Source organism: Triturus cristatus, unplaced genomic scaffold (genome assembly GCF_964204655.1).
Source record: "Triturus cristatus unplaced genomic scaffold, aTriCri1.1 SCAFFOLD_586, whole genome shotgun sequence".
NCBI classification, from domain to species: Eukaryota; Metazoa; Chordata; class Amphibia; order Caudata; family Salamandridae; genus Triturus; species Triturus cristatus.
This window is the reverse complement of record NW_028188262.1, coordinates 22,248-34,310: the sequence shown is the minus strand read 5'-3', so window position 1 is coordinate 34,310 and position 12,063 is coordinate 22,248. Positions and strand designations below refer to the sequence as shown.

At 53.8% G+C, this 12,063-nt stretch overlaps 5 protein-coding genes across 5 annotated transcripts; 1 reads left to right on the top strand and 4 right to left on the bottom strand.

The window, feature by feature from the left end:
* Positions 1 to 6,795: 6,795 nt before the first annotated feature.
* On the bottom strand, positions 6,796 to 7,463 carry LOC146769225 (histone H4). Its single transcript, XM_085640520.1, has one exon. The coding sequence runs from the start codon at positions 7,164 to 7,166 to the stop codon at positions 6,855 to 6,857; it is 312 nt and encodes a 103-aa protein (XP_085496646.1). The 5' UTR covers positions 7,167 to 7,463; the 3' UTR covers positions 6,796 to 6,854.
* Positions 7,464 to 7,919: 456 nt separating this feature from the next.
* LOC146769224 (histone H2A type 2-C-like) lies at positions 7,920 to 8,318 on the bottom strand. The gene has a single exon (XM_085640518.1). It carries the CDS (start codon positions 8,316 to 8,318, stop codon positions 7,920 to 7,922), a length of 399 nt encoding a protein of 132 aa, XP_085496644.1.
* A 21-nt stretch (positions 8,319 to 8,339) lies between these two features.
* LOC146769223 (histone H2B 1.2-like) lies at positions 8,340 to 9,028 on the top strand. The gene has a single exon (XM_085640519.1). It carries the CDS (start codon positions 8,648 to 8,650, stop codon positions 9,026 to 9,028), a length of 381 nt encoding a protein of 126 aa, XP_085496645.1. The 5' UTR covers positions 8,340 to 8,647.
* A 691-nt stretch (positions 9,029 to 9,719) lies between these two features.
* On the bottom strand, positions 9,720 to 10,180 carry LOC146769222 (histone H3). Its single transcript, XM_085640517.1, has one exon. The coding sequence runs from the start codon at positions 10,178 to 10,180 to the stop codon at positions 9,770 to 9,772; it is 411 nt and encodes a 136-aa protein (XP_085496643.1). The 3' UTR covers positions 9,720 to 9,769.
* A 709-nt stretch (positions 10,181 to 10,889) lies between these two features.
* Positions 10,890 to 11,896, bottom strand: LOC146769221 (histone H1.3-like). Its single transcript, XM_085640516.1, has one exon. It carries the CDS (start codon positions 11,585 to 11,587, stop codon positions 10,937 to 10,939), a length of 651 nt encoding a protein of 216 aa, XP_085496642.1. The 5' UTR covers positions 11,588 to 11,896; the 3' UTR covers positions 10,890 to 10,936.
* Between the last annotated feature and the right edge of the window lie 167 nt (positions 11,897 to 12,063).

Below are 12,063 nucleotides of genomic sequence, written 5' to 3'. Positions count from 1 at the left end.
CCATGACCCTGGGTAGAAGGTGCGACTTCACCCCCTTGAAGCCTAACACCTACAAATGTCACAAGTATCAGTAAAACTGGTGCCAGGAGGCTGGAAGTAGGCCCAAGGCCTTGCAGGCCTTATTCTGATACTGTAAAGCAGCTAAATACGCTTTCCTGAGTATGTGAAGTGTTTTATTTTCACACCTCCAGCCAGGGGTGAAGCCTGAAATCTCACCCTGCGCGGAGCTCCATAACCCTGGGTAGAAGGTGCGGCTTCATCCCCTTGAAGCCTAACACCTACAAATGTCACAAGTATCAGTAAAACTGGTGCCAGGAGGCTGGAAGTAGGCCCAAGGCCTTGCAGGCCTTATTCTGATACTGTAAAGCAGCTAAATACGCTTTCCTGAGTATGTGAAGTGTTTTATTTTCACACCTCCAGCCAGGGGTGAAGCCTGAAATCTCACCCTGCGCGGAGCTCCATAACCCTGGGTAGAAGGTGCGACTTCATCCCCTTGAAGCCTAACACCTGCAAATGTCACAAGTATCAGTAAAACTGGTGCCTGGAGGCTGGAAACACACCCAAGGCCTTGCAGGCCTTATTGTGATACTGTAAAGCAGTTAAATACACTTTCCTGAGTATGTGAAGTGTTTTATTTTCACACCTCCAGCCAGGGGTGAACCCTGAAATCTTACCCTGCGCGAAGCTCCATGACCCTGGGTAGAAGGTGCGACTTCATCCCCTTGAAGCATAACACCTCCAAGTGTCACAAGTATCAGTACAACTGGTGCCTGGAGGCTGGAAACAAACCCAAGGCCTTGCAGGCCTTGTTCTGATACTGTAAATGAGTTAAATACACTTTCCTGAGTAAGTGAAGTGTTTTATTTTCACACTTCCATCCAGGGGTGAACCCTGATATCTCACCCTGCGCGGAGCTCCATAACCCTGGGTAGAAGTTGCGACTTCATCCCCTTGAAGCCTAACACCTGCAAATGTCACCAGTATCAGTAAAACTGGAGTCTGGAGGCTGGAAACACACCCAAGGCATTGCAGGTCCTATTCTGATACTGTAAAGGAGTTAAATACACTTTAATGAGTATGTGAAGTGTTTTGTTTTCACACCACCAGCCAGGGGTGAACCCTGAATTCTCACCCTGAGCGGAGCTCCATAACCCTGGGTAGAAGGTGCGACTTCATCCCCTTGAAGCCTAACACCTGCAAACGTCACAAGCATCAGTAAAACTGGTGCCTGGGTGCTGGAAACACACCCAAGGCCTTGCAGGCCTTATCCTGATACTGAAAAGGAGTTAAATACACTTTCCCGAGTATGTGAAGTGTTTTGTTTTCACACCTTGAGCCAGGGGTGAACCCTGAAATCTAACCCTGCGCGGAGCTCCATGACCCTGGGTAGAAGGTGCGACTTCATCCCCTTGAAGCCTAACACCTGCAAATGTCACCAGTATCAGTAAAACTGGTGTCTGGAGGCTGGAAACACACCCAAGGCATTGCAGGCCCTATTCTGATACTGTAAAGGAGTGAAATACACTTTCCTGAGTATGTGAAGTGATTTGTTTTCACACCTCCAGCCAGGGGTGAACCCTGAAATCTTACCCTGCGCGGAGCTCCATGACCCTGGGTAGAAGGTGCGACTTCATCCCCTTGAAGCATAACACCTCCAAGTGTCACAAGTATCAGTACAACTGGTGCCTGGAGGCTGGAAACAAACCCAAGGCCTTGCAGGCCTTGTTCTGATACTGTAAAGGAGTTAAATACACTTTCCTGAGTAAGTGAAGTGTTTTATTTTCACACTTCCATCCAGGGGTGAACCCTGAAATCTCACCCTGCGCGGAGCTCCATAACCCTGGGTAGAAGGTGCGACTTCATCCCCTTGAAGCCTAACACCTGCAAATGTCACAAGTATCAGTAAAACTGGTGCCTGGAGGCTGGAAACACACCCAAGGCCTTGCAGGCCTTATTGTGATACTGTAAAGCAGTTAAATACACTTTCCTGAGTATGTGAAGTGTTTTATTTTCACACCTCCAGCCAGGGGTGAACCCTGAAATCTTACCCTGCGTGAAGCTCCATGACCCTGGGTAGAAGGTGCGACTTCATCCCCTTGAAGCATAACACCTCCAAGTGTCACAAGTATCAGTACAACTGGTGCCTGGAGGCTGGAAACAAACCCAAGGCCTTGCAGGCCTTGTTCTGATACTGTAAATGAGTTAAATACACTTTCCTGAGTAAGTGAAGTGTTTTATTTTCACACTTCCATCCAGGGGTGAACCCTGAAATCTCACCCTGCGCGAAGCTCCATGACCCTGGGTAGAAGGTGCGACTTCATCCCCTTGAAGCCTAACACCTGCAAATGTCACAAGTATCAGTAAAACTGGTGCCAGGAGGCTGGAAGTAGGCCCAAGGCCTTGCAGGCCTTATTCTGATACTGTAAAGGAGCTAAATACACTTTCCTGAGTGTGTGAAGTGTTTTATTTTCACACCTCCAGCCAGGGGTGAAGCCTGAAATCTCACCCTGCGCGGAGCTCCATGACCCTGGGTAGAAGGTGCGACTTCACCCCCTTGAAGCCTAACACCTACAAATGTCACAAGTATCAGTAAAACTGGTGCCAGGAGGCTGGAAGTAGGCCCAAGGCCTTGCAGGCCTTATTCTGATACTGTAAAGCAGCTAAATACGCTTTCCTGAGTATGTGAAGTGTTTTATTTTCACACCTCCAGCCAGGGGTGAAGCCTGAAATCTCACCCTGCGCGGAGCTCCATAACCCTGGGTAGAAGGTGCGGCTTCATCCCCTTGAAGCCTAACACCTGCAAATGTCACAAGTATCAGTAAATCTGGTGCCAGGAGGCTGGAAGTAGGCCCAAGGCCTTGCAGGCCTTATTCTGATACTGTAAAGCAGCTAAATACGCTTTCCTGAGTATGTGAAGTGTTTTATTTTCACACTTCCATCCAGGGGTGAACTCTGAAATCTCACCCTGCGCGGAGCTCCATAACCCTGGGTAGAAGGTGCGTCTTCATCCCCTTGAAGCCTAACACCTGCAAATGTCACAAGTATCAGTAAAACTGGTGCCTGGAGGCTGGAAACACACCCAAGGCCTTGCAGGCCTTATTGTGATACTGTAAAGCAGTTAAATACACTTTCCTGAGTATGTGAAGTGTTTTATTTTCACACCTCCAGCCAGGGGTGAACCCTGAAATCTTACCCTGCGCGAAGCTCCATGACCCTGGGTAGAAGGTGCGACTTCATCCCCTTGAAGCATAACACCTCCAAGTGTCACAAGTATCAGTACAACTGGTGCCTGGAGGCTGGAAACAAACCCAAGGCCTTGCAGGCCTTGTTCTGATACTGTAAATGAGTTAAATACACTTTCCTGAGTAAGTGAAGTGTTTTATTTTCACACTTCCATCCAGGGGTGAACCCTGAAGTCTCACCCTGCGCGAAGCTCCATGACCCTGGGTAGAAGGTGCGACTTCATCCCCTTGAAGCCTAACACCTGCAAATGTCACAAGTATCAGTAAAACTGGTGCCAGGAGGCTGGAAGTAGGCCCAAGGCCTTGCAGGCCTTATTCTGATACTGTAAAGGAGCTAAATACACTTTCCTGAGTATGTGAAGTGTTTTATTTTCACACCTCCAGCCAGGGGTGAAGCCTGAAATCTCACCCAGCGCGGAGCTCCATGACCCTGGGTAGAAGGTGCGACTTCATCCCCTTGAAGCCTAACAACTACAAATGTCACAAGTATCAGTAAAACTGGTGCCAGGAGGCTGGAAGTAGGCCCAAGGCCTTGCAGGCCTTATTCTGATACTGTAAAGCAGCTAAATACGCTTTCCTGAGTATGTGAAGTGTTTTATTTTCACACCTCCAGCCAGGGGTGAAGCCTGAAATCTCACCCTGCGCGGAGCTCCATAACCCTGGGTAGAAGGTGCGGCTTCATCCCCTTGAAGCCTAACACCTGCAAATGTCACAAGTATCAGTAAATCTGGTGCCAGGAGGCTGGAAGTAGGCCCAAGGCCTTGCAGGCCTTATTCTGATACTGTAAAGCAGCTAAATACACTTTCCTGAGTATGTGAAGTGTTTTATTTTCACACTTCCATCCAGGGGTGAACCCTGAAATCTCACCCTGCGCGGAGCTCCATAACCCTGGGTAGAAGGTGCGACTTCATCCCCTTGAAGCCTAACACCTACAAATGTCACAAGTATCAGTAAAACTGGTGCCAGGAGGCTGGAAGTAGGCCCAAGGCCTTGCAGGCCTTATTCTGATATTGTAAAGCAGCTAAATACACTTTCCTGAGTATGTGAAGTGTATATTTTTCACACCTCAAGCCTGGGGTGAACCCTGAAATCTCACCCTGCGCGGAGCTCCATGACCCTGGGTAGAAGGTGCGACTTCATCCCCTTGAAGCCTAACACCTGCAAATGTCACAAGCATCAGTAAAACTGGTGCCTGGATGCTGGAAACACACCCAAGGCCTTGCAGGCCTTATTCTGATACTGTAAAGGAGTTAAATACACTTTCCTGAGTATGTGAAGTGTTTTATTTTCACACCTCCAGCCAGGGGTGAACCCTGATATCTCACCCTGCGCGGAGCTCCATACCCTTGGGTAGAAGGTGCAACTTTATCCCCTTGAAGCATAACACCTCCAAGTGTCACAAGTATCAGTACAACTGGTGCCTGGAGGCTGGAAACAAACCCAAGGCCTTGCAGGCCTTGTTCTGATACTGTAAATGAGTTAAATACACTTTCCTGAGTAAGTGAAGTGTTTTATTTTCACACTTCCATCCAGGGGTGAACCCTGAAATCTCACCCTGCGCGGAGCTCCATAACCCTGGGTAGAAGGTGCGACTTCATCCCCTTGAAGCCTAACACCTACAAATGTCACAAGTATCAGTAAAACTGGTGCCAGGAGGCTGGAAGTAGGCCCAAGGCCTTGCAGGCCTTATTCTGATATTGTAAAGCAGCTAAATACACTTTCCTGAGTATGTGAAGTGTATATTTTTCACACCTCAAGCCTGGGGTGAACCCTGAAATCTCACCCTGCGCGGAGCTCCATGACCCTGGGTAGAAGGTGCGACTTCATCCCCTTGAAGCCTAACACCTGCAAATGTCACAAGCATCAGTAAAACTGGTGCCTGGATGCTGGAAACACACCCAAGGCCTTGCAGGCCTTATTCTGATACTGTAAAGGAGTTAAATACACTTTCCTGAGTATGTGAAGTGTTTTATTTTCACACCTCCAGCCAGGGTTGAAGCCTGAAATCTCACCCTGTGCGGAGCTCCATGACCCTGGGTAGAAGGTGCGACTTCATCCCCTTGAAGCATAACACCTCCAAGTGTCACAAGGATCAGTACAACTGGTGCCTGGAGGCTGGAAACAAACCCAAGACCTTGCAGGCCTTGTTCTGATACTGTAAAGCAGCTAAATACACTTTCCTGATTATGTGAAGTGTTTTATCTTCACACCTGCAGCCAGGGGTGAACCCTGAAATCTCACCCTGCGCGGAGCTCCATAGCCCTGGGTAGAAGGAGATACTGTGTCCCCTTAAACCTGTAATTTTCAAAATGTCATAAAAAGAATAAATCAAGCGCCTGGAGGCTAGAAATGGGCCCGAGACACTGAAGTCTTGGATCTGATAATGTAAAGGGCTTTGTGTACCTTTTGAGTGAAGTTTTTTTTCCCACCTCCAGCCGAGGGTTAAATCCTGAAATATTACCCCAATCGAAGCTCCATAGCCCTGTGTAGAAAAAGTGACTTCGTCCCCTTGGACCTAAAATGTTAGTACTTTTTTTTTATTTTTGTATTAAACATTGTTAAAGGGGTGACTGGAGGCTAATAAAATGGACCAGATACTGTGAAGGACATTATTTCATTTTTGGGCGAAAAAAAAATAAAAAAATAAAAATATATGTATTATATTATTATTGCGATTTTTTTTTTTTATTGGGGCCCATCTCCAGCTAAGGGGGAAAACCTGAAATGTTACCCGAAGCGGAGCTCCATTGCCCTGGGTAGAAGTAGTGCCATGGTCCCCTTGAACCAAAATGCCAACAAAAGAATAAATAAATAAATAAAAAAAAAGTACTAAAACAGGTGCTTAGAGGCCCAGAGGGTCCCGAAATCGGTCACGATCGATCACAAAAAAAATGAGGATCCCACACCCCATGGCCCTGCATGGGAACTCTATTTTACTGACTATTAAGCCCCCACGGAGTGGGGGCTTACAGCGCCCGAGCGGGAGACAAAAGTTAGAGTTAGCGCCGCCCATCCGCCGCCCGGCCATCTGGTCGCTCAGCTCCGAGGGCCATCTGGTCGCGCAACTCGGCGACCAGATGGCCGGCCGCGCTCCCGGCGCGGCTAACTCTAACCTTTGTCCCTCGTCCGTGTTCTGTAAGCCCCCACTACGTGGGGGCTTAATAGTCGAGGGAGAAATGACCGGCCCTGGGCCGGGCCAAACTCGCCTTGGGTCCCCAGTACAGGGCTCTAGGATGGCGGGCCCCTGGGCCGGCCTATACCCGCCTTAGGTCCCCAGTTCAGGGCTCCAGGATGGCGGGCCCCTGGGCCGGGCTATACCCGCCTTAGGTGCCCAGTACAGGGCTTCAGGATAGCGGCCCCATGGGCTGGACTGGGATGAACGCGCCCCTGGACCCCCATGCCGGGGCTCCAGGAAGGCACCCTGGCCCCGGGACAGTGCCTTGCATGGCAGGGTGGCTGCGGAGAATTTCCCCTGATGCACCCCTCACTCGACCCGCTGTGGGCCTAGAAAGCAGCCCTAGCGCATAGACACAGCTCTCCCATGACATCGTGGTCGGCTCTTAAAAGAGCCTTTGGGTTTTGTTTTGTTTTTTCCGTGGGCAAGCCGAGTGTTTACCCGCCGAATCCGTAGAGGGTGCGACCCTGACGCTTCAGGGCGTAGACCACATCCATGGCGGTGACGGTCTTCCTCTTGGCGTGCTCGGTGTAGGTGACGGCGTCCCGGATCACGTTCTCCAGGAAAACCTTCAACACCCCGCGGGTCTCCTCGTAGATGAGGCCGGAGATGCGCTTGACCCCGCCACGGCGAGCCAGGCGGCGAATGGCTGGCTTGGTGATGCCCTGGATGTTGTCCCGGAGCACCTTGCGGTGCCTCTTGGCGCCGCCTTTGCCGAGCCCCTTCCCTCCTTTACCGCGTCCAGACATGGTCTCCTGTCGGTGCTGTGACTGAGCAGAAATGAGGGCCGCGGCCAGCGGCGGCTGCTTATATGGAGGAGCTGTGCCGGACCAGCTAGGGCGCTGCAAGCGGCCCACGTGACTCAAAGGATGGCGAGGGAGCCCGCCCCGGACCGCCCTCTGCAGGGAGCGGGGGCTGGAGCGGCCGTTGCCGTTTGAAAAAGAGCGCGCTCCCAGCCGCCTCTTTGTCGTGGGCTCTGCAGCTGCCGCCGGGGCATAGATCACAGTCAAGCACACACACACGCGCCTCCCTTCCCGGGCCCCCACTCGTCACCGCGGCCCGCCTAACCCTGGCGCTCGGTGCCCGCTCCCACCATGAACAGAAGGCTCTGAAAAGTGTTAATGGGGCAAACAGGTTAACGGCCTCGCCGGCAGCACCCAGCTGTGTGCGGCCGCCCGCCACCCCGTAACACTGTCCACATGTCACGCCCGGTTGTGGCAAGTCTGTAAACTGCCCCTATTAAAATGTACATTTTTTTTTTTTTTACAAAAACATTATTATTGTGGGCCTCAAGCTAGGTTTTGGGACGGGGGCCAAGATCTACGTGTACGTCCGAGGGCTTGTGCATGCCCTCCTATGTAGCGACGGTGCGGGCGCTGCCGCAACTATGAAGCCGCCAGAGTAACACCTTGGCCACGGATACGCTCTTTGATGGAGTCTGTGGTTGGCCCTGAAAAGAGCCTTTGTGTTTAGGGTGCGTTTCCACGGTGGTCTGCGGGCCTTTACTTGCTTGCTTTGCCCCCTGCCTTGTGGCTCTCGGTTTTCTTGGGCAGCAGCACGGCCTGGATGTTGGGCAGGACTCCTCCCTGGGCGATGGTGACTCGGCCCAGCAGCTTGTTCAGCTCCTCGTCGTTGCGGATGGCCAGCTGGAGGTGTCTGGGGATGATGCGGGTCTTTTTGTTGTCCCGGGCCGCGTTGCCGGCCAGCTCCAGGATCTCAGCGGTCAGGTACTCCAGGACTGCAGCCAGATAGACTGGGGCACCGGCGCCCACCCTCTCGGCGTAGCTTCCCTTGCGGAGCAGCCTGTGCACACGGCCCACGGGGAACTGGAGCCCGGCTCTGGAAGAGCGTGTCTTGGCCTTAGCGCGGGCCTTTCCTCCTTGCTTTCCGCGTCCAGACATGGCGATCGATGCAGGGGCTCACTCACACAACAGAAAGAATAGTACTGCTGTTCTGCGGGACTCCGGCGATATAAAGACTTCGGGCGCTTCTGATTGGTTGACAGCTAGGCTCTGATAGTTCTTCTCATTGGAGGGAGGAGGGCTTCCTTTTCACCAATCAAAGTTCCAGTACCGCATTACAAAGGGAAGTGGGGGCCCTGCCTGAGCCTGCCAATGAGACGGGAGAGCAGAGAAGCAGCTACTTTACACGGCCAGCCTATAAATACAAGTGCCGGGCTCGCCTGCCTTATTTCTCTCGGCTCCACAGGAAGCGGTGCAGATTGTCGACCATGCCTGAACCAGCCAAGTCCGCGCCGGCTCCCAAGAAGGGCTCCAAGAAAGCGCTCTCCAAGCCGCCCAAGAAGGACGGGAAGAAGCGCAAGAGGAGCAGGAAGGAAAGCTATGCTATCTACATTTACAAAGTGATGAAGCAGGTGCACCCGGACACCGGCATCTCCTCCAAGGCCATGGGCATCATGAACTCCTTCGTGAACGACATCTTCGAGCGCATCGCCGGGGAGGCTTCCCGCCTGGCCCACTACAACTCGCGGCGCACCATCACCTCCCGGGAGATCCAGACCGCAGTGCGTCTGCTGCTGCCCGGAGAGCTGGCCAAGCACGCCGTGTCCGAGGGCACCAAGGCCGTCACCAAGTACACCAGCGCCAAGTAAGGCTTCGAGGCGCATCCCCAACTAACACAACGGCTCTTTTAAGGGCCACTCACGTCCTCCCCTAAGAGCTAATGTGCTTCATTTATGACCGGAGAAAGAAGTGTTTTAAACGGTAATGTTGAGCGCACAAGACCCGCTCTCACGGGGCTTGCTGCAGACCGAGGGACGATGGAGCAGGCAACCCGTTTTAATAAGCATGTTTATATGAATGAGCCCTCTTTGGGACCAAGTGTCACACAAGCACTGTAATGTAACGATGACGTTAAATAAAGCCCACGCGGAACTCGCACGGCTGCCCCCGGGCTTATTGTTTCCTGCGACCAGTTTTAGTGTGTGCGGGTGTCACGTTGTGTTTGTACTTTAAGACCAGGGGCAACGGCTAACATCCGCCCCAGGGCAAAGGCTCCCGAAATCGGGACACATAAACCCGATGTACAGATGCCCCACAGCGCTGGCTTGTGACCAGCGGATCCCAGCACGACCCTCTACCCAAACAAAGCGCTTTATTAATTGAAGAGGTGGCTGTGCACACCGAGTGCTCGGATTTCCCAGTGCCGGTATAAGTTTCCCAGTGCCGGTATAAGTTTCCCAGTGCCGGTATAAGTTACCCAGTACTCGGGGTACTCTCAGCCAGCCCACCCACCCACACCTGTAGAACATGGCAGATAAGAGAAGCTCGTAGGTGACAGGGTGGTGGCCCTTAAAAGAGCCGTTGTGGTGGTTGTTCGGGTCGGTGTCTCCTTAGGCCCTCTCGCCTCGGATGCGACGGGCCAGCTGGATGTCCTTGGGCATGATGGTCACCCTCTTGGCGTGGATGGCGCACAGGTTGGTGTCCTCGAAGAGCCCGACCAGGTAGGCCTCGCTGGCCTCTTGCAGGGCCATGACGGCGGAGCTCTGGAAGCGCAGGTCGGTCTTGAAGTCCTGGGCGATCTCCCTCACCAAGCGCTGGAAGGGCAGCTTGCGGATGAGGAGCTCGGTGGACTTCTGGTAGCGGCGGATCTCGCGGAGAGCCACAGTGCCGGGTCGGTAGCGGTGAGGCTTCTTGACTCCACCGGTGGCAGGGGCGCTCTTGCGGGCAGCCTTGGTGGCCAGCTGCTTGCGAGGCGCTTTGCCGCCGGTGGACTTGCGGGCTGTCTGCTTGGTGCGGGCCATGGCGGGAGCGGTCTCTCTCAACGACGAGCGAGGAAGAATGGAGTTCGAGCAGGCAAGAGCCCTATTTATGCACTCGAAGACGGAGGGCTGCTCTGGTTGGCTGAAGCGACCGCCCCAGGTTTGAAAACAGCCCGCGGTGTGCAACGATTGGCTACTCAACCGGAGGCTGTAGCCTGCCTCTCCAATGAGCTGTGGAGAAAAAGACACCCTCCGATTGGACGATGTACGTTGGAGCCGAAGCCCGCGCTTCGGTCAACCTTTGTCTCCGTGTCCATCCACTCATTTGTAGTCACACGAACCACTCGCCCCCGATCAACTGGGCGAGGAGACCAGGATGTTTTAAGTGTACCGCCCTTGGTCACCCTGGAACACGCCGCCGTTGACTGCGCTCGATTTCACGTTCACAATCGTCTGCTTTATGCAGACACCACTTCGAGTCTGCCCGGATACAGTGAAAGCACCAAGGCACACGTTATCTCACATTTATTATAAACTGAGGTCTAATAACTCCCAGACCCCCTTCTTTCTTTGTTATAAAGATTCCAATCCACGCAGCACCAAAAGAGCCGTTCATATGACCAAGATCACACACGGCACTCGCGTGTGTAAAGGTGCGCTAGGGATTTACTGTGCCGTTTATTATTATTGAGAAGTGTGCACGCGGGGTGAAAGGGTGGGGGTGAACAAGCTCTCTTCTAGACCGGGTGGATGGCTCTTAAAAGAGCCGTTGTGTTTGCAGTGTCTCGGTGCAAGCCCTTACTTCTTCTTGGGCGCTGCCTTCTTGGGCTTGGCTGCTTTGGGCTTGGCTGCCTTGGGTTTGACTACCTTGGCAGGGCTTTTCTTGGCCACTTTGGGCTTCGCCGCCTTGGCTTTCGCTGGGCTCTTGGCAGCCTTCTTGGCGGGGGCAGCCTTGGGCTTCTTGGGGCTCTTTGCTGCCGCTGGCTTCTTGACCTTCTTCGGGCTCTTCTTGACCCCCGCGGGAGCCTTTTTGGGCTTCTTGGCAGCAGGGGCAGCTTTCTTGGCCGCTGGTTTCTTGGTCTTGGCGGCCGCCTTCTTGGCCGCCTTCTTGCCCTCCAGCTGCTTCTTGTTCACCTTGAAGGATCCGGAGGCCCCGGTGCCCTTCAGCTGGGCCAGGGCGCCTTTGCTGACCAGGCTCTTGACGGAGGCCTTGACCCGGCTCTTGTTCTTGTCCACATCGTAGCCCTCGGCGATCAGCCCCTTCTTCATGGCCGACAGGGAGACTCCCTTCCTCTCGGCAGAGGCGGTCACCACCTTCAAGATCAGATCGGCCACGCTGGGGCCGGAAGGCTTCTTGGCCTTGGAGGCCCCCGCTGTCTTCTTCTGCTGCTTCTTCTTGGGGGCGACCTCAGCGGGAGGCGCCGCGGCGGCTGGAGCGGTTTCGGCCATTGCAATGCAAGTCTCGGCGCGGGCGCTGTCACAGAACAGAAATGTCCCTCTCGGCCCGAGCCCCGTGAATATATACAGGGAGGAGCCAGCCTCTGATTGGTCGCGAGCAGACAGGGCTCTGCGAGGCACACTCGGCTCTCTGCTCCGAGCTGACTTTTGTGTTTCCTACCTTCCGATTATCCACGTTTTAAAGCACAATCAGTTAAACACGCGCTTCCACACATGTATGACCAGGAGCCCAGCTTCGGCCCTCTCCCGGGCCTGCCCCCGTTTCGGATCCACCCCTCGTCCCTGGCTTGTGATCCGCGGGGAGACTCGGCGCTCCCCCGACGGCGGACGCCTCCATGCCTGAAATCCCGGGCTCCCGGCCCCTTTTCCCCGGTCCACTCTCGCCTCCTGCGGCCGGGAGCGGCGGCCCGCGGGAGGGAGGGGGCTCCTGCAGGGAGCGGGCCCTGCGGCGTCACAGTGGGGCTGCG

Coding starts and splice junctions, on each gene's coding strand:
- LOC146769225 (XM_085640520.1), bottom strand. CDS start 7,166: ATGTCTGGACGCGGTAAAGGAGGGAAGGGGCTCGGCAAAGGCGGCGCC.
- LOC146769224 (XM_085640518.1), bottom strand. CDS start 8,318: ATGTCTGGACGCGGAAAGCAAGGAGGAAAGGCCCGCGCTAAGGCCAAG.
- LOC146769223 (XM_085640519.1), top strand. CDS start 8,648: ATGCCTGAACCAGCCAAGTCCGCGCCGGCTCCCAAGAAGGGCTCCAAG.
- LOC146769222 (XM_085640517.1), bottom strand. CDS start 10,180: ATGGCCCGCACCAAGCAGACAGCCCGCAAGTCCACCGGCGGCAAAGCG.
- LOC146769221 (XM_085640516.1), bottom strand. CDS start 11,587: ATGGCCGAAACCGCTCCAGCCGCCGCGGCGCCTCCCGCTGAGGTCGCC.